Source organism: Oncorhynchus mykiss, chromosome 3, assembly GCF_013265735.2.
Source record: "Oncorhynchus mykiss isolate Arlee chromosome 3, USDA_OmykA_1.1, whole genome shotgun sequence".
Classification (NCBI taxonomy): Eukaryota; Metazoa; Chordata; class Actinopteri; order Salmoniformes; family Salmonidae; genus Oncorhynchus; species Oncorhynchus mykiss.
In genome coordinates, this window is record NC_048567.1 from 57,491,467 (window position 1) to 57,518,686 (window position 27,220).

At 44.2% G+C, this 27,220-nt stretch overlaps 1 protein-coding gene across 31 annotated transcripts in view; it reads left to right on the plus strand.

The window, feature by feature from the left end:
• clasp1a (cytoplasmic linker associated protein 1a) overlaps window positions 1-27,220 on the plus strand; it is a 105,040-nt gene that overhangs the window by 45,324 nt on the left and 32,496 nt on the right. For 30 of the 31 annotated variants that reach the window (XM_036974759.1, XM_036974753.1, XM_036974751.1 and 27 more), the window contains exons 8-14: window positions 3,746-3,816; window positions 24,878-25,101; window positions 25,202-25,294; window positions 25,424-25,569; window positions 26,047-26,182; window positions 26,402-26,472; window positions 26,583-26,642. In XM_036974759.1, the coding sequence (XP_036830654.1) occupies window positions 3,746-3,816; window positions 24,878-25,101; window positions 25,202-25,294; window positions 25,424-25,569; window positions 26,047-26,182; window positions 26,402-26,472; window positions 26,583-26,642 (801 nt within the window). Of the gene's footprint in view, window positions 1-3,745; window positions 3,817-8,050; window positions 8,207-24,877; window positions 25,102-25,201; window positions 25,295-25,423; window positions 25,570-26,046; window positions 26,183-26,401; window positions 26,473-26,582; window positions 26,643-27,220 lie in introns of those variants that run through there. The other variant, XM_036974780.1, reaches the window with a different exon arrangement.

Below are 27,220 nucleotides of genomic sequence, written 5' to 3' on the forward strand. Positions count from 1 at the left end.
AGGTACTGTACATTTACTATGTGTGACATGTAATGGGGAATTTGTCAAAATAAACAATCAATCAAGAACAAACAATTCACATGAAATAATGAATGCACAAAATTGACAGGAGACAGCTGAGTGGATTCTGGAGCACTGAGCGCATGCATTCTGGAGAGAGACGGGTCTGTAGGCTATTTTCGCCTCACACCCCTCCCCTTCTTCTTGTCTCAACATTTTAAATGATACTCAAGACACATTATATTCACACATATTTCACACGTAACTCAATAATCAACTAGGCTTTTTGCCACTCGCCCTGCCTATGAAAGACTACCTCAAATGCCATTTCTCTCCTGTTCTATTGGTTTTCATATCAACAGTTCTTTCATTGTCTAGAAGACAAATGTAAAAAGGGTGACAATCCTAGTCACAGTAGCAACCCATCCTAGTTGTTGCATCTTTAAATTCACCCTCTTTCTGAGTTTTCTAGCTGAGATTTTCACCTCTGTCATATACTGCTTGCATCAGGTGTGCTTTTTAGAATGGTGTTTTCCCTTTTCCACGCGAATCACATTTTGGCAAATGTTTGAAAATGACTTTTTATTCGCTGCTTCCTTACAGGAGTTGCATGTTTTGTTAAGATGAATTGCATAATGGATATATATGTCTGGCGTCATATCTTCTTAACGGAAACCCTGGACCACACCATTCCAACACAGAAAAGCAGCTTTTTAAAGTACTTAATAAAAAATAAATGGAAGGAAAACAATTTCACTCATATTGTAGTTAATTAATTATAGGTTATATTTAATAGAAATCTGGAAACACTGGACAGTTACTTTAAATAACCTATGTTGCACACAGTGTGAGAATGTTAAATGGACAAAATTAGAATGACAAACTGCCATCTGTGGGAAAAGGGGATATTGAATTAGAACTGCTTGCGAGGCCCCTTTATACTATACCAAGTATACCAAACATTAAGAACACCTTCCTAATATTGAGTTGCACTCCCCCTTTTGCCCTCAGAACAGCCTCAATTTGTCCAGTCTTGGACTCTACAAGGTGTCCAAAGCATTCCACAGTGATGCTGGCCCATCTCGACTCCAATGCTTCCCACAGTTGTGTCAAGTTGGCTGGATGTCTTTTGGGTGGAAAAACCCAGCAGCGTTGCAGTTCTTGACACATACCGGTGCGCTTGGCACCTACTACCATACCCCATTCAAAGCCACTTAAATATTTTGTCTTGTCCATTCACCTTCTAAATGGCACACATACACTATCCATGTCTCAATTGTCTCGAGGCTTACATTTAAAAAAATGTACACTGATTTGAAGTTGATTTACCAAGTGACATCAATAAGGGATCATAGCTTTCACCTGGATTCACCTGGTCAGTATGTTATGGAAAGAGCAGGTGTTCTTAATGTTTGGTATAGACAGTATATGTGTATGTGAATATAATGAGAGATGCAAATTGTGTAAAATTGCATCCGAGTGTAAAAGGATTTAGCTGCCTACTAGACACGTTCTTGTTAAGTGCATCTATGCAGCATTTTCCCTATTTGACACCAAATATGTTCCCTGGCTCATTTTATCAGTGTAATGCAGTGATGATAAACCCTAAATCTGTAGTACATCATACAGTACATCTATACATGTTGTTGATTTGAGTTTGCAGAGAACTGTAGCTTAGAAATATCTGTCGTAAACATTTAGTTAGTTAGCGACCGCTCTCAACACAGCAGCTGAGTCACTTTTTGTGTTTGAACTGATGTCTCTGGGACTGTCAGTGACTGATTATCCCTGTTCACTAAATAACACATTCTTTAGATGAGATGGAGAGGATCTGTGTAAGTATGAGTCAGCAGTAATTCTCCAAGTGCTGCAGGCTGCTTTTGACTTACAGGTACAATATGGATACAGAGACACTGACAGAAACACGTATGTGACTCTTCCCCACTGTAAGGGGAGATAATCGTTATTATGTAGAATGGGGAACTTAGATAGAATGTAATACAATTTTATCAGTCCTGCCTTCAGGTTTCTACTCTACATTCTCCTGGCCACGGTCATTCCAAACATCCATTCTACCTATTAAATGATCAACTGCCAGTTTTATTTGATCTATTTTAGGGGTGGGAATTGCCAGCGACCTCACGATACGCTATTATCACAATACTAACACTAACATTCAGAAGTTTGGGGTCACTTAGAAATGCCTTTGTCTTTGAAAGAAAAGTACAATTTTAAAATACATCAAATTGATCAGAAATACAGTGTAGACATTGTTAATGTTGTAAATGGCTATTGTTGCTGGAAACGGCTGCCCCGGTGCACAACTGAGCAAGAAGACAAGTACATTAGTGTCTAGTTTGAGAAACAGACGCCTCACAAGTCCTCAAATGGCAGCTTCATTAAATAGCACCCGCAAAACACCAGTCTCAATGTCAACAGTGAAGAGGTGACTCTGGGATGCCGACCTTCTAGGCAGAGTTGCAAAGTAAAAGCCATATCTCAGACTGGCCAATAAAAAGAAAAGATTAAGATGGGCAAAATAACACAGACACTGAACAGAAGAAATCTGCCTAGAAGGCCAGCATCCCAGAGTCGCCTCTTCACTGTTGACATTGAGACTGGTGTTTTGCGGGTACTATTTAATAAAGCTACCAGTTGAGGACTTGTGAGATGTCTGTTTCTTAAACTAGACACACTAATGCACTTGTCCTCTTGCTCAGTTGTGCACCAGGGCCTCCCACTCCTCTATTCTGGTTAGAGCCAGTTTGCGTTGTTCTGTGAAGGGAGTAGTACACAGCGTTGTATGAGAACTTCAGTTTCTTGGCAATTTCTCGCATGGAATAGCCTTCATTTCTCAGAACAAGAATAAACTGACGAGTTTCAGAAGAAAGGTCTTTGTTTCTGGCCATTTGAAGCCTGTAATCGAACCCACAAATGCTGATGCTCCAGATACTCAACTAGTCTAAAGAAGGCCTGTTTTATTGCTTCTTTAATCAGAAGAACAGTTTTCAGCTGTGCTAACATAGTTGCAACCAGCTACAATAGTCATTTACAACATTAACAATATCTACACTGTATTTCTGATCAATTTGATGCATTTTAATGGACAACATTTTTCTAAGTGACCCCAAACTTTTGAACCGTGGTGTAGATGCCGATACGATATGTATTGCGATTCTCACGATTCTTTATATATTGCGATTAGATACTTAGAGTTTTATTGCGATTTGATGTTCCAAACATATTGCTCACCATATATCTGCAGTAGAGGGACCAGAGAGCCATAAGAAAATTAAGCTTTGATCTGTCATTGAAATAAATGTGCGGAAAACAAATTGGCTCCCTATTTAAAAAGAAGATGGGGAACACGCTAGGAAGGAAAAATACCTGAGTTTTGGTGCAGGTACAGCCAACTTGTGAAACAACAATTCTATTCCGATATTGTCAAAATCATACGATATAGAGTCAAGAATAACATCCCAATATGTAACTGCATTGAGTTTCTTCCCCCCGTCCCTAGTCTATTTTTGGTCTAGTTTGGCTCTCCACTCTTCTGAGCAGGCCAGGGGGAAATGTTCTCTCTGACAGGTGGAGATCAATACAGTCCGTTGAATCGGTGAGTCTCGGCGATTCATCTTCCTGTCACTCTCTCTGTTTCCTGACCTGTTTTCTCTCTCTTCTTTTCTCTTCCTTCCTTTCCTCAATCTCTTAGGTTGAATATAACCCTCTAACTCTCCTTTTGCAGGTTGAATGTAATCTTCAGCCGATTTGATGAAGTCCAAAGATCTGGGAACATGATCCCATCCTCAGGTTCAGGTGAGTGATGCAGCTGTTGATTCATGGTTATTACCATGGCTTCTCGAGGTGTTTGTCTATGATTGCTTCCTGTGTTCCTCTCTCGTTCCTGTTCCTGTGTATTTTGTATGCGCTTCTCGTTTCTGGAACTATTTGAAGGACTCCACATACGGTGTTATTGGCTGATATTGACTAAGCTGAAAGCAGTTTCTCATAAAGCTATAGGGCTCTGCAGTGATGGCAATGAGGAGATCTACCCCATCTCTCTCTGTCTTACACGTGACTCTGTCTCTGTAGGCTGGATATTTAGGCACATTTTGATTTGGGCTGTTTGTCTGTCTTAGTTTTTGTTGTTCTCATCTGTGTGAGAGAACTAGGCCAGCAGCTACAGTGCATTGCGAAAGTATTCGGCCCCCTTGAACTTTGCGACCTTTTGCCACATTTCAGGCTTCAAACATAAAGATATAAAACTGTATTTTTTTGTGAAGAATCAACAACAAGTGGGACACAATCATGAAGTGGAACGACATTTATTGGATATTTCAAACGTTTTTAACAAATCAAAAACTGAAAAATTGGGCGTGCAAAATTATTCAGCCCCCTTAAGTTAATACTTTGTAGCGCCACCTTTTGCTGCGATTACAGCTGTAAGTCACTTGGGGTATGTCTCTATTAGTTTTGCACATCAAGAGACTGACATTTTTTCCCATTCCTTCCTTGCAAAACAGCTCGAGCTCAGTGAGGTTGGATGGAGAGCATTTGTGAACAGCAGTTTTCAGTTCTTTCCACAGATTCTCGATTGGATTCAGGTCTGGACTTTGACTTGGCCATTCTAACACCTGGATATGTTTATTTTTGAACCATTCCATTGTAGATTTTGCTTTATGTTTTGGATCATTGTCTTGTTGGAAGACAAATCTCCGTCCCAGTCTCAGGTCTTTTGCAGACTCCATCAGGTTTTCTTCCAGAATGGTCCTGTATTTGGCTCCATCCATCTTCCCATCAATTTGAACCATCTTCCCTGTCCCTGCTGAAGAAAAGCAGGCCCAAACCATGATGCTGCCACCACCATGTTTGACAGTGGGGATGATGTGTTCAGGGTGATGAGCTGTGTTGCTTTTACGCCAAACAGAAAGTTTTGCATTGTTGCCAAAAAGTTCAATTTTGGTTTCATCTGACCAGAGCACCTTCTTCCACATGTTTGGTGTGTCTCCCAGGTGGCTTGTGGAAAACTTTAAACAACACTTTTTATGGATATCTTTAAGAAATGTCTTTCTTCTTGCCACTCTTCCATAAAGGCCAGATTTGTGCAATATACGACTGATTGTTGTCCGATGGACAGAGTCTCCCACCTCAGCTGTAGATCTCTGCAGTTCATCCAGAGTGATCATGGGCCTCTTGGCTGCATCTCTGATCAGTCTTCTCCTTGTATGAGCTGAAAGTTTAGAGGGACGGTCAGGTCTTGGTAGATTTGTAGTGGTCTGATACTCCTTCCATTTCAATATTATCGCTTGCACAGTGCTCCTTGGGATGTTTAAAGCTTGGGAAATATTTTTGTATCCAAATCCGGCTTTAAACTTCTTCACAACAGTATCTCGGACCTGCCTGGTGTGTTCCTTGTTCTTCATGATGCTCTCTGCGCTTTTAACGGACCTCTGAGACTATCACAGTGCAGGTGCTTTTATACGGAGACTTGATTACTCTCAGGTGGATTGTATTTATCATCATTAGTCATTTAGGTCAACATTGGATCATTCAGAGATCCTCACTGAACTTCTGGAGAGAGTTTGCTGCACTGAAAGTAAATGGGCTGAAAAATTTTGCACGCCCAATTTTTCAGTGTTTGATTTGTTAAAAAAGTTTAAAATATCCAATAAATGTCGTTCCACTTCATGATTGTGTCCCACTTGTTGTTGATTCTTCACAAAAAAATACAGTTTTATATCTTTATGTTTGAAGCCTGAAATGTGGCAAAAGGTCGCAAAGTTCAAGGGGGCCGAATACTTTCGCAATGCACTGTATGCTTAGAAATGGAGTTCCTCTCTCCTACGGTTGTATTCTCACTCACTCCTCAATCGTTCCTCAGCTTTCTCTCTTCCCTCTCTCTCACCACTTGTTTTCCGTCCTCTCCTTCCTCCCCCTTGCTGTTTGCACCTTTGTGGCCTGGCTGTCTCCTGCCCATGTTAGGTCCACTCAGCCATCATGCCAGTGTGTGGGTTAGTGTGTTAGTGAGAGGAGGCCTGAGGGCCAGATGGACATCCTTGGGCTTGAGTGGAGGAGTTTCCCCACAGAAGGGCAGGCTCCTCTGGGCCTCAGATGTCGCATTCCCTCAGTGTTTGCGTGTGTGCGCGTAAGACTGTTCTTGTGTGTTTCATAGAAATGTCGGTGTTCACTGTCGGTGTATAAGCAGAGCTGGGAGTTCTCTTTGCAGTGTCATGGGCAATGGCTCGCTGACTCCATCACATTCTAGCTGACTGGGTGTAGTGTTTGTCTGCAGGACAGGTAGAATGGCTGAGCTGAGGAGAACTGTGGAAGCTGCTCAGCATTTAGGAACTATTTTCCATGCCCTCAGTAACTTCTCCCTCAAGGACAATTACTATGGACTTTACTGAGAGACAACACATCTATCATGGCAATCTACCCACCCTGAGAAGTAGCCCAGTAAATATATTATATTTAAGTTAACCATACGTTTTCTGTTTTATTGTGCATCACAGCACTAACAATCCACCATGTCTGCTTTTGCTCAGTGTTGATCAGAGTCCAACTTTACAAAGGGAGGAAACCGTTCAAGGACACCTCTCTCGGTGTAAGGGCTTTGTTGCTTCACCCCCTCACTATTTAAACTCATATTTCCAGATTACTTTCAGGCTCACACGGTTTTGATGACATTTTCATTGGAAAAGGAAAAGTAATAGATGATTCATTCCATGACACTTATTAAACTGTTCATTATGTACTTGGGGCTGTCGTTTTGTTCTCCCCTAACGCTTCTGCTCAAATTAGGCGATGACTAAGATTTTCCCCTTAGCTTGCAACAAGGAGCTCAGCTCTCCACTCTGAGGGAAATAGTTTCTGTGGGGAAGTAAATAGCAGAGGACAGGAGTGCAGTCAACAGAACACAACATGTAATGAGGGCCTTTTTGTTGTAGAGACGTGGGTCATATTCATTATGCACCAAACAGACTGAAACCGGGAGGGACTACCTGAACTTGGCCAATAAGAGATGCTTGTTGTTGTTGCAATGTGTTCTAATGAGTACTGCCATGGCCCTGTGCTGTGCAGCGTTGTGTGGGCCCGCTAGCCGTTGCCTGGAGACACAGATTGGGGTCAGAATGCTCTCAGCTAGTCAGTGAACTGAAGGAGTAGCTGTTCCTTTCCTTCGGACGAGATTAACCTCAGCCTCTCCTCAACCAGCTGTATCACCCCAAAGGAACACAGTAGACATGTGGCTAATGGACTGAAACCCAAGGAAAGGGCATTGATTGTTTGTTGGAGTCGTTATAAATAATGTTCTGAATTGCATGCCCAAACATTTGTCTCCCTCTCCCTGGGCCAGTTTGGTTAGAGCAAGGAGACTGAGTACTTCTTCTACTGTCAGGAGAAAACGTATACAATATCTCCCTCCACAAGAGTACACTTCAGAAACCTATTGAATTGAATCTCTATCTCTAGTCGTAATATGTATTCCCCAAAAGGGCATACATATGCTGCAAGTAGACCATGCTCCAGTTCAGTTGACATGAACTAGGAGCTTTAGCAATGAATCGTCCTTGGATAGAGAGATGATGGAATATGATATTTGGACTGTCCTGACTCCTGAGGTGTCAGCACTGGGCTTTCCTCCTCGAGAGGTGAAAGGTTGTGATATGTAGGGCGCTTGGCTGCTTTCTGATTGTGGCCTGGAATCTCATAAAAACGTACAGTGATGTCACATTGCTACATTATGATTTGGCCTAACTCTCCAGATGACTCTTGCAGAAGGCTTCTAGGTACTGTTGATGATACACTAATGAGATAAAGATACAGACAGAGCAGCCATCTATTGACTCAGTTTGTGCTGCTTGTCGTGCTGTATGTTCACCCTCCATGAGGTCTCTGTTACATCTCATGCCAAAGTGGTAGGAGAAATGTTTTTCAGCTGAAAGCCCAAATGTTACTCCTCTGCAAAATGAGGGGGCCACTGCAGCCTGAGCCTCTTGTTCTGGTGAGGGAGAGGTATGGCAACGGTATCGGGTGCAGTAGTCACAAGACTAGAACAGGATGAAGGAAAGGGAGGGGATGGAGAGAGGAGAACAGGGAGAGAGAGAGAGACACACGCAGACGTAAAGCAACATTCTCCCTGACTGTTCACTCTTCTCTCTGCGTGGAAGGAAGGAAGGAAGGCTTTGCACTATGACAGCCGGGGAAGGTAAGAGCATGAATGGACTGGACTCTTTAATGTCAAGGGCAGAACACACTGGACTCTGGTTCAGGTGCTAATGGTTGTAGAGCTTTTCCTTCCATCTTTCTCTCTTTCCTCTCTCTCTCTCCTGGCCTATTTAGAGTTGCTACTGGGGGGGGGGCAGTGTTTTGCAAGGGGGGGCAGTGTTTTGCAAGGGAGAGAAAATCATATTAACCCTTTTCCTATTTATTTTGTGTCTTTCTTATGAGACAATGTACCAGTTTGAGATTGTATGCTCAGTTCATATTGTCCAGATGATGGGCTGTTGTATTCCAGCACTCTGATTAGAGAAGGATTTGTTGTTATTTACTATGTGAGCCATTCTGACTCTGGGAGTTGTTATTATGATAAAACAGACCACTGTTTTGGTGTGTAGTTTTATGTAGCCTATATCACACTGCTAACATTTCAAACATTGTGTTTCACGCCTCTCTGCCTCCCTGCAGTTTTAATGTAGGAACTGTTTCGCCCCCTCAGCCTGCTGCTTCACGAGTCTGTTGGGTTCTGCTGTTTTGGCGATGCTGCGTCATCGGTCACGGCTCAATCTCACTGTACCTGTGCCTAACCTCAGATCATCCTGTTCAATAAGCAGTGTTGAGGGCACTTTAACTAACATGTGTTTAATAGCCTACCTCAGGTAAAGATCTCTTATTGAGGTCTCCTCCAAGATGTCCCTCTCCCTCTTCACAACAGGAGGCTGCAGTGCCCCCAACACTTTATGACGTCTGTGTAAAACCGTTTTTGTTTATTTTTGTTGCAGGACATTTCTAGAAGTCATATACATAATGCAGTGAGAGGACTGAAGGATGGCTCTCATTGGAGTGTTATTAATAACTGCCTGCGTGATGGGCCTGAGCCAAGTCACTGTGAATTATGCTGGAATTATAATGTGTCAGCTGGTGCTTTGGTTAGAAAGCATCCTTGTTGTGTTAAATCCTTGGGGTTCCATGGTACGTTAGCTCATGTTAAGACTGTTTGTCTCCTACACGGTCCTGTGGGTGTGTGTGTGTGTGTGTGTGTTATATTAAACACTGCAGACTGGAGATGGCCTGCTTGTCTTTCCCACAAGGCTCAGCTCTGAGGAAGCAGAACACCAGTTCTTGCCTTGTTGTCACAGTTAAGACCATGTACCTGTTATAATGAGTCACACGCCTCACCTTCTACTGCTAGTGTTGTGGTGCTGACTGGGAGCGCTGTGTGAGCAGCCTTCAGTGTGTGTGTGTGTGTGAGGTTCTCAAAGACCAGAGATGGAATTAAGATTCAAAAGAACTGAGGATCGCACGGTGCAAGCTGCGACACACACACACACACACACACACACACTGGATGCTGCAGCTCTGTACAGCATAAAGAAGTGTTAAGTGCTCCACACGGTCTACGCAGCGGATTGGACGGAGCTTCGTTGGTGTAGGTCTCTGCGTAGTTCTACTTACTTTTCTGCAGTGGAATTTCTGGAACGCGACGACGCAAACTGTGAAATCACTGTGGCGAGCCCTTTGAAGAGAGTCTGTTTTAATAGCTGTACTGTTATGTAAACACTAGAGTTCAGTCAGTTTTGTGCTGAGTCTGACGGTGTTGGACCTGGTGCGTTGACCTGCTCAGGTAAGATGGCTCACCGCGGTCTCTGTCTTTCCTCCCTGTGGTGACGGAAGACGGCAGGTTGAATTTAGTGCTGTTTTCTGCTCTCTTAAAATGCCACAACCACCCAATGGCCCAAACAGCTCTGCACTTAACAGTGGTCAGTGACTCATAAGTTGTTTGTTGTGTGTGTTTGTGACTGGGTAACTTCATGGGGCTGGCTGTCATGCATCAGGTCAAGCTGCTTTGTACCCTGTCGTGAAAGCTTTGTGTTTGTTCCCTGATTCAGAAGATATTTGGAAGGAAAAGCTTAGCTCATATTTTCATCCAGCAGCTTTTTGATCAAAGCTTCCTCTGTCAGACACGCTAGACTACGGCCGGGCAATACATAACCACACAGTTGATCCTCGGTCCTCCCTGGAAGAATCCATCTTGTCTGTTGTGACAGAGAGCTGAAAGCTGCTATGAATTTCAGACGGGGTTGGTCAATATTATGGTGAAATGAGAAGATTAGATGTACACAGGCAATCTGATCTTTTGACTTCCGATTTATACCACCTCCATATGTGGATCTGAATCCTAATACAAAGCCGATCCTCCAAATGCAACCTCTGTCTGGACGCTCGGATCAGATTTATGTTCCTCTGAAGTGGTTTTTATGCACATGACCTGCTGTTACCACGACAACCAAATCAAATCAATCAAATGTTACATGCTTTGTAAACAACAGGTGTTGACTAAAAGTAAAACGCTTACTGACAGGTCCTGTTCCAACAATTCAAGTTAAAGATTATAACAATTGAAATAGTGACACAAGGAATAAATAAACAGTGAATAACAATAACGAGTAAAAAATAACATGGCTATATACGGGGAGTGCTGAGTCGATGTGCAGTGGTACGAGGTAACAACCACCCCAAAACATAAAGGAACAGTGACAGGATATGATCACTACATCTGTTTGCTACATCAAGATGCTGCATCAGAGTGAATGTGCACATTTTATATGGGTCACGTTCCAGTTACTGGGACAGAGTACCATTCCAGTGCTGGTCACTGGGGCAGAGTACCATTCCAGTGCTGGTCACTGGGGCAGAGTACCATTCCAGTGCTGGTCACTGGGGCAGAGTACCATTCCAGTGCTGGTCACTGGGGCAGAGTACCATTCCAGTGCTGGTCACTGGGGCAGAGTACCATTCCAGTGCTGGTCACTGGGGCAGAGTACCATTCCAGTGCTGGTCACGGGGGCAGAGTACCATTCCAGTGCTGGTCACTGGGGCAGAGTGGGGGTGGTGGCAGGGTGTACATAACTTAGACCCTAGACGTGTGTGTGTGTGTGTGTGTGTGTGTGAGTGAGTGTGAAGGGTGGACGAAACACCAGAGGCCTGGTGAGAATAACCTGTACCCATTCATCGTCTTCCAAATGCCAGTGCTAGTATGTAAGAGAAGTAGCCTACGTGCCCACGGGGATAAAAGAGAGAGTTCAAGGACAGAGTGAAGCTCTGTTCATTCAAACCAACCATTTGTTATGGCTTTTATTCTCTCAGACTCCCTATCATATCCCCATCACTGTTGTTGGGAAATGTGATGCATAAATATGGACATGCATGTTGTTCATTAGATAAGAGATACAACTGTTGGTTTTGATAAGATGGATCTTGAATGATGTATTATGTTTTTGATTCCAGAGACCGAGTAAGCGAGACTGAAATCACTTACCATAAACAAACTGTGTGAATGTCCCTGTTGTCCACTTCATTCTCTGTCCATGAGGGTGCCAACCAAGTGGATTCTGTGAATAGCCATCTGCCCACGTGGACCTTGTAATGAATGAATGGATGTCTTTGAGGTTTGTGTAAGGGTTACAGGACCTACTTGCCAGGGCATGGGCGGCTCTGCCAAAGCTTAACTAAAGGTTTGCCACCCATCGGGGGAAACAGTCAGTGCATGTGCACCAACTGGGTTTTTGCTTGGCCTACTAATCTGGTCTTCAGACAGTTTTCATCAAGTATGTTTGTTGTTGTCTGCTGTAACAGTGTTGGTTTTCAAAAAACTCTCCCGGCTTCAGTGTTCATTTGATCGGACTGTGTGTGATGTGACTTGTGTGTCTCAAATGCAAAACAAGCAGTTGCTACGTGCACAGTCTTAACAGCAGCAGTCAATGCACTGTGACTCTCTCTCTTTCTCTGCTCATCCCTCTGCTGCCTGCTCAGAGGAAATGGCTTCTGATACATAAGATACGGCCTCATTGCCTTCGTATCATCACCTCTCTGCTCTCTGCCATCAGAAATAAATGAAGCTCTGAGTCTTTAATTCAGTTGCACATTAACTATTGGAGCCCTAAGACAGTCACATTAACTAGCTGTTGAATGTCATTAGCTGAACTCTGCTCTGCTCTGCTGCCACTACAGTCATGTTTATGCTTCCTACAGGGAGATAACGGGAAATGAATGCCTTAGACATTAGGGGGGTGCATGAGACAAATTATAAGATATATATCCGGCCGCATCCTAACAAATTAGATGAACATAGAAAGGTATTATACAAAGAACGCTAGGACTATAATTTCACTGCGTTATGTTGCTGAAGCTATGGCTGGGCCAGTCAGACCCCTAGGTGAAAAGTTGATGCACTGACCCCTCTTACTGCCCTTGCTACTACCATAGGAGTACCAGTGACAGAATATCCATGATCTATCACTGTCTGTCCTGGGGGATATCTCAAAGTTCTATCAGTGTTGGGTTAACTGACGTTGCCCTTCAGCCTGCTGTATGGCCTTCCTCACTGACAGATAGATGGCTGCTGTCTTTCATCTCAACCTTTTTGATTGACTTGTCATTAGAACTATATGCTCCTCTGTAGGTAGACAGACAGAACAAGGGAGACAGACAGACAGAACAAGGGAGACAGACAGACAGAACAAGGGAGACAGACAGACAGAACAAGGGAGAGAGACAGACAGAACAAGGGAGAGAGACAGACAGAACAAGGGAGAGAGACAGACAGAACAAGGGAGAGAGACAGACAGAACAAGGGAGACAGACAGACAGAACAAGGGAGACAGACAGACAGAACAAGGGAGACAGACAGACAGAACAAGGGAGACAGACAGACAGACAGACAGAACAAGGGAGACAGACAGACAGACAGACAGACAGACAGACAGAACAAGGGAGACAGACAGACAGACATAAGGGAGACAGACAGACAGACAGACAGACAGAACAAGGGAGACAGACAGACAGACAGACAGACAGAACAAGGGAGACAGACAGACAGACAGACAGAACAAGGGAGACAGACAGACAGACAGACAGAACAAGGGAGACAGACAGACAGACAGAACAAGGGAGACAGACAGACAGACAGACAGAACAAGGGAGACAGACAGACAGACAGACAGAACAAGGGAGACAGACAGACAGACAGAACAAGGGAGACAGACAGACAGACAGACAGAACAAGGGAGACAGACAGACAGACAGACAGAACAAGGGAGACAGACAGACAGACAGACAGAACAAGGGAGACAGACAGACAGACAGACAGACAGACAGAACAAGGGAGACAGACAGACAGACATAAGGGAGACAGACAGACAGACAGACAGACAGAACAAGGGAGACAGACAGACAGACAGACAGACAGAACAAGGGAGACAGACAGACAGACAGACAGAACAAGGGAGACAGACAGACAGACAGACAGAACAAGGGAGACAGACAGACAGACAGACAGAACAAGGGAGACAGACAGACAGACAGAACAAGGGAGACAGACAGACAGACAGACAGAACAAGGGAGACAGACAGACAGACAGAACAAGGGAGACAGACAGACAGACAGACAGAACAAGGGAGACAGACAGACATAAGGGAGACAGACAGACAGACAGACAGACAGAACAAGGGAGACAGACAGACAGACAGACAGACAGAACAAGGGAGACAGACAGACAGACAGACAGAACAAGGGAGACAGACAGACAGACAGACAGACAGAACAAGGGAGACAGACAGACAGACAGACAGAACAAGGGAGACAGACAGACAGACAGAACAAGGGAGACAGACAGACAGACAGAACAAGGGAGACAGACAGACAGACAGAACAAGGGAGACAGACAGACAGACAGACAGAACAAGGGAGACAGACAGAACAAGGGAGACAGACAGAACAAGGGAGACAGACAGAACAAGGGAGACAGACAGAACAAGGGAAACAGACAGAACAAGGGAGACAGACAGACAGACAGACAGACAGACAGACAGACAGACAGACAGACAGACAGACAGACAGACAGACAGAACAAGGGAGACAGACAGAACAAGGGAGACAGACAGAACAAGGGAGACAGACAGACAGACAGAACAAGGGAGACAGGCAGACAGACAGACAGAACAAGGGAGACAGACAGACAGACAGACAGAACAAGGGAGACAGACAGAACAAGGGAGACAGGCAGACAGACAGAACAAGGGAGACAGACAGAACAAGGGAGACAGACAGAACAAGGGAGACAGACAGACAGACAGACAGAACAAGGGAGACAGACAGAACAAGGGAGACAGACAGACAGACAGAACAAGGGAGACATACAGACACAGACAGACAGAACAAGGGAGACAGACAGACACAGACAGACAGAACAAGGGAGACAGACAGACACAGACAGAACAAGGGAGACAGAACAAGGGAGAGAGTGACTGGCTACTGTGAAGTTTGACTTCTGGGTGTTTAGTTATAATGAGGTCATATAGCCCAGGCCATTGAAATGGCTGCAGTGTGTCTCACAGTACAAATGTGTCTCTGTGCTGTGATAACATTTCCCCCCCAAAATGGCCATTGTTTGTTTTCTGTCCATGGTATTTTAGAGCCTGTGTTTTTTTTCTTCCCCCTTTCAGATCTGCCCTTTTCGTGTCCCATTTGTCATAGCAGAGTCTGAACCCAAGCATTTAGTGTACTGCCCGTGTCTGAACTAGGCCTGGACTTATATCTTTTTTGTTGAATGTTTTTCGCGAATGTCATGGTTCAGAATAAATTCTATGTTGTCTGGACTTGAAGAGATAACTAAGCATTTCCCCTAACCCTGACTGTTAGGATGCTGTTGCCTGCTTTGTAGCCCCAGTCAGTCTGTCCACCACCATCTTTTGTGTCCAGCAGTTACATTGTAAAGTAATCTTCTGCTCCCTTCAAATCCCCCATACAACCCTAAAACACACATATTTGAGAGAAGCTAGTTTTGTCCTGCTTAAGGGTACAACGGTAGAATTGATAGGTGACATCATGACAGTAGTACACAACCTGCCAATAACATTTTATTTGTCACATGCTTCATAAACAACCGGTGTAGACTAACAGTGAAATTCTTACTTACGGCCCTTCCCCATAATGCAGAGAGAGATAATAGAAAAACAACAACACTACCGTTAAGTTTGGGTTCACTTAGAAATGTCCCTGTTTTTGAAAAAAATCACTTTTTTTTGTCCATTAAAAAACATCAAATTGATCTGAAATACTGTGTAGACATGGTTAATTTTGTAAATTACTATTGTATCTGGAAATGGCAGATTTTTTTTGTGTAATATCTACACAGGTGTACAGAGGCCCATTATCAGCAACCATCACTCCTGTGTTCCAATGGCATGTTGTTTTAGCTAATCCAAGTTTATCATTTTAAAAGGCTAATTGATTATTAGAAAACCCTTTGCAATTATGTTAGCACAGCTGAAACTGTTGTTCTGATTAAAGAACCAATAAAACTGGCCTTTAGACTAGTTGAGTATCTGGAGCATCAGCATTTGTGGGTTCAATTACAGGCTCAAAATGGCCAGAAACAAATAACTTTCTTCTGAAACTCGTCAGTATATTCTTGTTCTGAGAAATGAAGGCTTTTCCATGCAAGATATTGCCAAGAAACTGAAGATCTCGTACAATTCTGTGTACTATTCCTTTCACAGAACAGCTCAAACTGGCTCTAACCAGAAAATAAAGATGAGTGGGAGGCCCTGGTGCGCAACTGAACAAGAGGACAAGTACATTAGTGTCTAGTTTGAGAAACAGACGTCTCACAAGTCCTCAACTGGCAGCTTCATTAAATAGTACCCGCAAAACACCAGTCTCAACGTCAATAGTGAAGAGGCGACTCCGGGATGCCGACCTTCTAGGCAGAGTTGCAAAGAAACAGCCATATCTCAGACTGGCCAATAAAAATTAAATATTAAGATGGGCAAATAACACAGACACTGACAGAGGAACTCTGCCTAGAAGACGAGCATCACGAAGTCACCACTTCACTGTTGACATTGAGACTGGTGTTTTGCGGGTACTATTTAATGAAGCTGCCAGTTGAGGACTTGAATGAGTAAACAGATGTCTCACAAGGGGGTTTTCTTTATTTTAATATTTTCTACATTGTAGAGTTATGAAATAACACATATGTAATCATGTAGTAACCAAAAAAGTGTTCAATCAAAATATATTTGAGATTCTTCAAAGTAGCCACCCTTTGCCTTGATGACAGCTTTGCACACTCTTGACATTCTCTCAACCAGCTTCATGAGGTAGTCCCCTGGAATGCATTTCAATTAACAGGTGTGCCTTGTTAAAAGTTAATTTGTGGAATTAATTTCCTTAATGTGTTTGAGCCAGTTAGTTGTGTTGTGACGAGTTAGGGGTGGTATACAGACGATAGCCCTATTTGGTAAAAGACCAAGTCCATATTATGGCAAGAACAGCTCAAATAAGCAAAGAGAAACGACAGTCCATCATTACTTTAAGACATGAAGGTCGGTCAATCCGGAAAATGTTGCAGTCTCAAAAACCATCAAGCGCTATGATGAAACTGTCTCTCATGAGGACCACCACAGGTAAGGAAGACCCAGAGTTACCTCTTCTGCAGAGGATAAGTTCATTAGTATAACTGCCCCTCAGATTGCAGCCCAAATAAATACTGCACAGAGTTCAAGTAACAGACACATATCAACATCAACTGTTCAGAGGAGACTGCTGTTGGGGCGGTATGTGAATTGGAGAGGGTCCAGGGTGTCTGGGATGATAGTGTTGATGTGAGCCATGACCGGCCTTTCAAAGCATTTCATGGCTACAGATGTGAGTGCAACGGGGCCATAGTCATTTAGACATGTTACCTTGGCGTTCTTGGGCACAAGGACTATGGTGGTCTGCTTGAACTATGTAGGTATTACATACTGGGTCAGGGAGAGGTTGAAAATGTCAGAGGCCTTTACTTGCGTTTCTTAAGCTGAGGAGATGTACTTTACGATGAGAGCCAGCACTCTGTTGACTTTACCACAGTCTCGTCTACAGCACTAAACATTTACCCTTTACTTGGCCACACTTTAGGATGAATGCTTTGCCTCTGCTCTTTTTCAGCGGTTGCTCATTTCTGTCTGCTCACCCTGGCAACCATATTGGCAATCACCAATCATGGCCCTTAAGTAGGAGAGACCCCACTGGGATGGCAGCTCCTTGGGGACAGAATTAGTCTACCTTCCGGAGGACAGCATTTTTACTTTGTTGGCAGTCTAACACCCAGCTAGGCTAGAATTAATGAATAGGTAATGTCAAGCACTGAAGGACCTTCATTAATGATCCGTGGTTTCTTATTGAAAGGAGTGGAGAGTTTTTGTGCTCTCTTATCATTGGCTAACCAGGCAGAGTTTGACCAGGCAGAAGAGCTCTGGTCCTCTGTGACACAGGCTCAACCAAGAGTCTCAGTGGTTTGTCACAGCTGATTTATGGTTACTTTACCATTGTAACAGAGTGAATGTGAGCTCTTCCCATAGCGGCCTTTCAAGGAATGATATCAAGAAAGAGAACTCTATTCTCTTCTTCCCTCTCTTTTCCTAGTCCCAATATTAGATTCACATGTATTTCAAATCTCTGCATTATAGGGAAGAAAATTGTCAAATGCTTTAGTCATGGTTATTATTATTCAGTGCTGCATGAGGTACAGTTAAAGTGGGAAGTTTACATATACTTAGGTTGGAGTCATTAAAACTAGTTTTTCAACCACTCCACACATTTCTTGTTAACAAACTATAGTTTTGGCAAGTCGGTTAGGACATCTACTTTGTGCATGACACAAGTAATTTTTCCAACAATTGTTTGCAGACAGATTATTTCACTGTATCACAATTCCAGTGGGTCAGAAGTTTACATACACTAAGTTGACTGTGCCTTTAAACAGCTTGGACAATTCCTGAAAATGATGTCATGGCTTTAGAAGCTTCTGATAGGCTAATTGACATCATTTGAGTCAATTGGAGGTGTACCTGTGGATGTATTTCAAGGCCTACCTTCAAACAGTGAAACTCAGTGACTCTTTGCCTGACGAATCAAAAGGAATCAGCCAAGACCGCAGAAAACAAATTGTAGACCTCCACAAGTCTGGTTCATCCTTGGGAGCAATTTCCAAATGCCTGAAGGTACCATGTTCATCTGTACAAACAATAGTATGCAAGTAAAAACACCATGGGACCACGCAGCCATCATACTGCTCAGGAAGGAGACGTGTTTTGTCTCCTAGAGATGAACGTGCTTTGGTGCGAGAAATTAAATTCAATCCCAGAACAACAGCAAAGGACCTTGTGAAGATGCTGGAGGAAACGGGTGCAAAGTATCTATATATCTACAGTAAAATGAGTCCTATATCGACATAACCTGAAAGGCAGCTCAGTAAGGAAGGAGCCACTGCTCCAAAACCGCCATAAAAAAGCCAGACTACGGTTTGAAACTGCACATGGGGACAAAGATTGTGCTTTTTGGAGAAATGTCCTCTGGTCTGATGAAACAAAAATAGAACTGTTTGGCCATAATGACCATTGTTATGTTTGGAGGAAAAAGGGGGAGGCTTGCAAGCCGAAGAACACCATCCCAACCATGAAGCACGGGGGTGACAGCATCATGTTGTGGGGGTGCTTTGCTGCAGGAGGGACTGGTGCACTTCACAAAATAGATGGCTTCATGAGACAGGAAAATGATGTGGCTCTATTGAAGCAACATCTCAAGACATCAGTCAGGAAGTTAAAGCTTGGTCGCAAATGGGTCTTCCACATGGACAATGGCCCCAAGCATACTTCCAAAGTTGTGGCAAAATGGCTTAAGGGCAACAGGTCAAGGTATTGGAGTGGCCATCACAAAGCCCAAGTTAAACAATTTAAAGGCAATGCTACCAAATACTGAGTGTATGTAAACTTCTGACCAACTGGGAATATGATGAAAGAAATATAAGATGAAATAAATTTTCTCTCTACTATTATTCTGACATTTCACATTCTTCAAATAAAGTGGTGATCCTAACTGACCTAAGACAGGGAATTTTTACTAGGATTAAATGTCAGGAATTGTGAAAAACTGAGTTTAAATGTATTTGGCTAAGGTGTATGTAAACTTCCGACTTCAACTGTATATGTGTGTATACAGTGTGTATGCGTTTGTGTGTGCCTAAAGAGTAGCGAGGGATGGGGGCGATTGTTTTGGCTGAGCAGTCCCTGTTTGCTCTTTATAGTCGTCAACATTTTGAGATATCACTGTAATGACATTGCTATTTGTGCTGAACCATTAGCCTCTAGCCCTCATACTTCTCTAAACTGCTGGCTAGAGTGTCAGGTTCGCAGACTGACAGACCAACCTGTGGGAATGAGTTGGTGAAATCAATGCTGTATAGCGAACTCCTATGGTCATTGCCATGCCAAGACAGCACAATCAAATCTGGGACCAGGCTAATCTGGCCTGGGAGGAGCTAAATAAAATATATTGTGTCAGGGTGTCTTTAGTCTCTCCCGCAGTTTAGGACAGACAGAAGAAAAGCATCTTGTGAGTTAAACAATCCCCAAAATATGAATCTGTGGCCCAGGGACTACCAGTGCTGCCTGCACTGCAGTTAGGATGCTGGGTGGGGAGTGAAATTAGAATTCTCATCTGCTTCTGCAGTCGCTGGAGCCTGCAGCTAGTGGACACATTATGTAGTGTGCTGTACTCTGTGCTTATGACAGTGACCCTCAGTGAGTTCTTATGACAGTTTTTGTCATGCTGTCCTTACAGTAATCATAACATGAGAATGGCCCACCATTACCTCATTAGTCCTCTCATAGAATGTCATAATAACCAGTTTATCTTGGCAGGGCAATCACTTCCCCCTCTCTCTACCTTCATCATCCTATCTTTGTTTCTTCTCCATTCTCTGTTTCCTCCATCTCCTCTCTCTATCTTTAGAACTCTGTTCAGAACAGTACATTGTCAACCAAGTTTCAGTAACATTCCTGAAGTCTGAGAACTGTGAGCTATTTTGGTCCTTCTGAACTGTCTCGCCTGTCTTATTTTCTCTTCCATGTAGTTGTCTGGCTCTAGCTAGCAGTTTCCTGCACAATATTGTTTTATAGCTAGATTCCAGCAGCAGTCAGAATGGGGTCAGGGATGTTTAACAGTGGAAGAGAGAGGATGCATCCTAAATGACACCCTATCCCCTTTTAGGGGGCTCCCAAGTGGTGCAGCGCTCTAAGGCACTCGCACAATTGGCGGCGGCGCACAATTGGCCCAGCGTTGTCTGGGTTTGGCCGGGGTGGGCCGTCACTGTAAATAAGAATTTGTTCATAACTGACTTGCCTAGTTATATAAAGGTTAAAAAAAAAATGTAAAGGCATTGCAATACTTTAAATTTATTTTTATTTAATCTTTATTTAACTACATCGGAAATAGGGTGCCATTTGGAACCCAGTCAGAGACTGTTGCAGTGCGGCGGACACTTGAACCGTTGAACTTCCTGAAGGATACAGACCACAGTCAGACAACTTCCTATGAAGATAGATCGGGCCGAACAATGATGTGAATGTGTCTCTATGGGGGCAGATAATGCAGTGTTTCACCTCAACCAGCAGAGGGAGCCAGAGAGGACAACCTCTCTCCATGACATTACCACCTATTATACTTCCTCTATCATCAATGACACTTATGAACTTACCTGTCTGCTACACCACTCTCTTCCTTTGAGAGTTCAGCACAGGAAATATGTAATACTCTGCACATTTATACAGTAGCCCACATACAGGGCACACAGTAGCCTACATACAGGACTGTCCAGCTTACAGTAATCATATCACTGGACAGAGCAGGCATGATCTCATCGAGCCATGTGGATCACTAACACGACCCCTGCTCTGCCACGGGCACCAAGCTCACAGCTAACAACCAGGCTACTGCCCCCAGAGTTGGCAGATGTGTGTGTGTGTGTTCCCGTAGGGCATGTGTCTCAGTCGCATGTCTCTGCAGGCTTTGTTAATTGGTCCCTATGTGTGTATAAATCAGCTCGACATTTGTGTCAGCGTTTGATCAAGTGCTGCTCCTGACTGCTCTGATCAATAAACTAAATGCATCATCGTGTTTTGCTCTTTCACTAAAGGTGTTTCGGTTAATTGCCTTGCTGTTTAGAGCTGGTATTTACCTCGGTTATCTCATAAGTCTTGTGCTTAAATTCTGTGAAATTCATCATGGATCGCAGGAATGTTTCTATTTCAGCTCTCTAAAACCTCTGCAGATAATTTAACGATCAGTAAAAAAAACGGATGGAAGATGCTCACTCAATGACATTACTGCTAGCAAAAGATTGATCCATCCCACATGCGACAGTCCCCTCCCTGTCTCTGGTATCGTCATGTTACTGGCCTCAGTGGAAAGCAAATGGAAAGTGCGCCGCCAATAAGATGGACGTCGTTGGACGAAGCTGACATTAGTATTGAGCCTTTTCACATGCTGCAGTCTCCTCCTGATGTCTTTGGTACAATAATGCTAATCTCAGTCCTCACGGTATTGACTATTTTGTCATAACGATAATGCTAGCCCCCACACTCAACACATAATTCACTGGAGAGCCGGGGGTTAATAACTAGTGTATCCTCACTGTCCAAGTAATAAAGCACTGCGGTGAGTATGTATACATGAGAGAGATGTTTTATACGACCAGTATGTGCTTCATGTTCACCACCTTTCTCCAGATAAACGAAAAGTGGATGGATACAGTGAGACTCAAGGGACAAACTATGTATCATTCCAGCAGCTTGCGTGAGGCAAGCTTTTGTTATGTTGGAACCAAAGCTTCTTATCTCTGGGTGGGTGAGATGGTGACAGTGTGATTACTGCGTTTCACAGCATGCTAACCAGGCTTCAGGGGACAATAAAGCCCACATAATGTTGAGCTCTCATAGTGTTATGGTGCGGCGCCAAACACAGTGCAAATAATTAATTTACATGTCATTCCTATGCATTTATGCAGTGTAAATAACAGCGGTGGGACTATAAACAGTGTTTGTCCAAGACAAATGACCACCAGGCTAGGTTTCTTTGGTTTTTCCTCACCCAACGCCCTGTATAAACAATGATTGGTCTGAGATGACATCACAGGTGCTGGCCCCTCCCCCCCTTTCTGTGGTCGAGAGTCAGTGTCCCTATGGACATGTCACACCATGCTGGCACTGCAGGAGCTGCCAGTATCCTCCTGCTGCACACACACACACTGCTGTTTTTGACAGCTAACCCTTGGCCAGAAGGGCTTAAGCTGGTCTAGCACCGTGTCATCAGAGCTGCACGCGTCATGCAGACACACACACACTGTTGATGCAGAAGCCTGGTTGGGGAAATCTTTAGTGAGTGTGCCATAAATCATGCTGCTGAGGAAGCTGGTGTGTAAGAAGATCTGTGCCTGTAAGAACCTGCTGCTATTATCTCTTCCTGTGGTGTTTCTCTCTCTCTCTCTCCACCATTCCCCTCACACTATCTACCGACATTTCTACAAATGTTTTCCTCCTCTCTCCCCCAATTGATCTGCCTTTCTCAAATGTCTCTCTCTCTGTCTGTCTGTCTGTCTCTCTGTCTCTGATAGATGTATCAGTTTCATGGTAATTCCAGGTTAGCAGTCTAATGGAGGGATGGAGGGTTGTGAGAGGAGGATGAGGGGGACATGGAGGAAAATCGGAGTGGTGAACGGGGCGTTTCTGTCTGTGCCTGTTGCTTTGTTTATGGAGCTATTTGTCTTTTAGTGTGAGTGGTGTCTTGTTTTGCTATCTTTCAGAATGATCACTACTATTGTGATTTGTACAGACTAGACTATATTAGTTCAGACTGATGGCCTATTGTATGTTTTTGGTTTGTTCCTAAAAATGGTTTATTATTGTCAATTGTGGGCATTTGTTTTACGTGCTGAGACCTATAGCTTTGAGATTATTTTCTGTAATGAAAAGCGCTACACTTGTTAAATTATTATTATTATTATTATTATTATATTGATGCCTGCTCTAAAATAATGCTGGCTTGGTCGAGGCATATCTCCCGGATCATATTTTCCCTGTATTCATAATCCCTCGTGTAAACTGGAAAACTGGAGAGGTGACAGAACGGCTTGTATTTGTGTAACAGTGACAATCCAGATGACATGGACTAGCTACACTCACTCAGCACTGCAGATGACATGGGCTAGCTACACTCAGCACTGCAGATGACATGGACTAGCTACACTCAGCACTGCAGATGACATGGACTAGCTACACTCACTCAGCACTGCAGATGACATGGACTAGCTACACTCAGCACTGCAGATGACATGGACTAGCTACACTCAGCACTGCAGATGACATGGGCTAGCTACACTCAGCACTGCAGATGACATGGGCTAGCTACACTCACTCAGCACTGCAGATGACATGGGCTAGCTACACTCACTCAGCACTGCAGATGACATGGGCTAGCTACACTCACTCAGCACTGCAGATGACATGGACTAGCTACACTCACTCAGCACTGCAGATGACATGGGCTAGCTACACTCACTCAGCACTGCAGATGACATGGGCTAGCTACACTCAGTACTGCAGATGACATGGACTAGCTACACTCAGCACTGCAGATGACATGGGCTAGCTACACTCACTCAGCACTGCAGATGACATGGGCTAGCTACACTCACTCAGCACTGCAGATGACATGGGCTAGCTACACTCACTCAGCACTGCAGATGACATGGGCTAGCTACACTCACTCAGCACTGCAGATGACATGGGCTAGCTACACTCACGCAGCACTGCAGATGACATGGACTAGCTACACTCAGTACTGCAGATGACATGGGCTAGCTACACTCACTCAGCACTGCAGATGACATGGGCTAGCTACACACTCAGCACTGCAGATGACATGGGCTAGCTACACTCACTCAGCACTGCAGATGACATGGACTAGCTACACTCAGTACTGCAGATGACATGGGCTAGCTACACTCACTCAGCACTGCAGATGACATGGACTAGCTACACTCAGCACTGCAGATGACATGGGCTAGCTACACTCACTCAGCACTGCAGATGACATGGGCTAGCTACACTCACTCAGCACTGCAGATGACATGGGCTAGCTACACTCACTCAGCACTGCAGATTACATGGGCTAGCTACACTCACTCAGCACTGCAGATGACATGGGCTAGCTACACTCACTCAGCACTGCAGATGATATGGGCTAGCTACACTCAGCACTGCAGATGACATGGGCTAGCTACACTCAGCACTGCAGATGACATGGGCTAGCTACACTCAGCACTGCAGATGACATGGGCTAGCTACACTCACTCAGCACTGCAGATGACATGGGCTAGCTACACTCACTCAGCACTGCAGATGACATGGGCTAGCTACACTCACTCAGCACTGCAGATAACATGGGCTAGCTACACTCAGCACTGCAGATGACTTGGGCTAGCTACACTCAGCACTGCAGATGGCTGGGTTCAGGCACGCACACTCTCAGCCCAAAGAACAGGGTCGTCGAACTTTCAATAAATTCCCTGTTTTTCCAGAAATCCTAGTCTTCCGTAGGCACAAAACATTAGAAAACTGTCAGAAAACCGAGTGAAACTGGGACGTACTGGGGTAGCTGTCCAATAGAAAATGTTTGTTTTCGGTTCCCTGTGGTGTGTCCTAATGAACATGGTCGCAAATGCAGAGAATATGACATCAAAATGGATGAACACCACTTCTTCTCACTCTCCCCTGGCAGATAAGAACTTTGATGATGAGGACTCTGTGGACGGGGGCCGGTCCTCCTCCTCTGCATCGTCCTCCAAGGCGCCCCCCAGTGGTAGGAGGGCTGTAGCTGCGGCTTCTGTCCGCAGGCCCAGCTCTGCCACCGGACCCGGCAAGATCTCTGCTAAAGATGCTGCTGCAGGTGCTGTTGATGAGGAGGACTTCATCAAGGCTTTTGAAGAGGTTCCTACTATCCAGGTAACCTGCACAGATAGGCGTGACGTGTGTGTGGGTTTACAGTTGGAATTGCCATCAACCCCAGTCTGACTCCTGTCCTTGTCTTTCTGTACATCTCCAGATCCACTCCAACAGAGATATGGAGGACAATCTCTCCAAGGTTCGGGAGGTTCTATCTGACGACAAAAACGACTGGGAGCACAGAGTCGTCGCCGTAAGGACCACACACACAAATGATCCGTCTCTAAATGAACGTTTCAGCACCTCGTACTGTAAATTCTTGCAGTAAGACACGATGTTTGTAGCGTATTATAGTTCTTTGTGTTTCCTTTTTTTTTTCTAGCTGAAGAAGGTGCGTTCTCTGCTCCTGGCTGGAGCGCTGGACTATGATAGTTTCCCTCAGCAGCTCCGTCTGCTGGAGGCCCCTCTCAAGCTGTCAGCTAAAGACCTGAGGTCCCAGGTGGTACGAGAGGCCTGCATCACACTGGGGTAAGGACCTGCAGACAAAACCGCTTTCAACCTCAAGTCTTCCACACCAAGTAGAGTTAACTACACTGTTGAACCTATCTGTTCCAAGAGGTGCTATCTCAGACTCGGGTTGAGTAAAGGTTGACCAGAGAGATGATTTAGAGATGTAGCAGCTCAGTGAAATGCCTCAGTGAAGGGGTTACATTAACATGAGGAAAGCGACCTGGTCTCGCCTGGTCTGTCAGTCCATCAACCCGGATACTCTTTATATGTGGATCTTTGCTCTCCGCTCTATCACTCATCATCACTACCACATTAGGAGCACATCACTGACTGACAGTTAACCACTCTGAGTCTGGACAACTTGTAGGCTGCTACTGCTTCATATCTAAGTACGGGTACACTAGTCTAGAGGCTCAAATCAAATGTATCTGTGGAGATTTGAAAACTGATTGATTATTGATTTGATATCTTGAATCTCTCCCATCTCCTCTTCAGATACCTGTCCACGTTGCTGGGAAACAAGTTTGACCACTGTGCAGAGACCCTGATGCCCACACTGCTCAACCTGGTGCCCAACAGTGCCAAGGTGATGGCCACGTCTGGCATGGCAGCCATACGTCTCATCCTCAGGGTGAGTACTGTACACACACATATTCACGGGCAATCATATATGTCAGTGACCGACAGTGGATGAGTGTGATTCATGCATTTTCTACTGTAAAATAAATCATTTCCTGATGTATTTATTATTCAGTTGGAATGATGTCTAGTTGCAAAATGTTGTTAAGGCACTGGGAGGTGTGAAATAAGCTGTATTGGATGATGTCTGGGACCTCCTCTTCTCTTCCAGCACACACACTACTCACGTCTCATCCCCATCATCACTAGTAACTGCACGTCCAAATCAGTGGCCGTCCGAAGGTAACAACTCGAGGACTTTCTGTGTGATATTACTTTGTGTGAAAATCTTCTAGCGTTTCCTGAGGTTTCCCTTATAATGTGTTAACTCTCATCATGTCTTCTCTCTGCAGGCGCAGTTATGAGTTCCTAGAGCTGTTATTACTGGAGTGGCAGACACACACACTGGAGAGGTAAACACACACCCTTTCAGCATTCACCCTGTATGCTAATACTATTTATCCAGGACATAAACACTAACAACAGACTGTAGCATGCTTTTCTGCTCAGGATCCAACCGGTATTTGTGTTTGTGTACAGATGTAGGATCTTAATTTGATCTTCCTGTTGCAGGAGAACTGCAATGCAGGATATTTAAAACATGTAATGTATTTGAGGTTTAAAAAGGCTTCTGAAGTTCATAATTTTCACTTAGAAATTTCCCTTACGAAAATCATATCAACCCCTACAAAAATATAAATGTAATTATAATCCACATAATAATTCACATTTCCTGTTGGTGCTGCGCTCTAGATTTCCCTCTTTCCGCTCCTACTCTCCTCTCTCCTCACTTCTCTTCTACTCTCTGCCGTGTGACATTTACTGTAAGTAGTTGGGTGTTGGTTGACTGGGCGACTGATGATCCCTAGTTAAATTGATGATGCTGGAGGGCTGGAACAAGCCATCACCATCAGAATCTCGACGGAGCGTCCCCAGTGGTTGCCGCGACAACCCTGCTGAGATTTTAAAAAGCATGTAGAAAGCGTGCTAT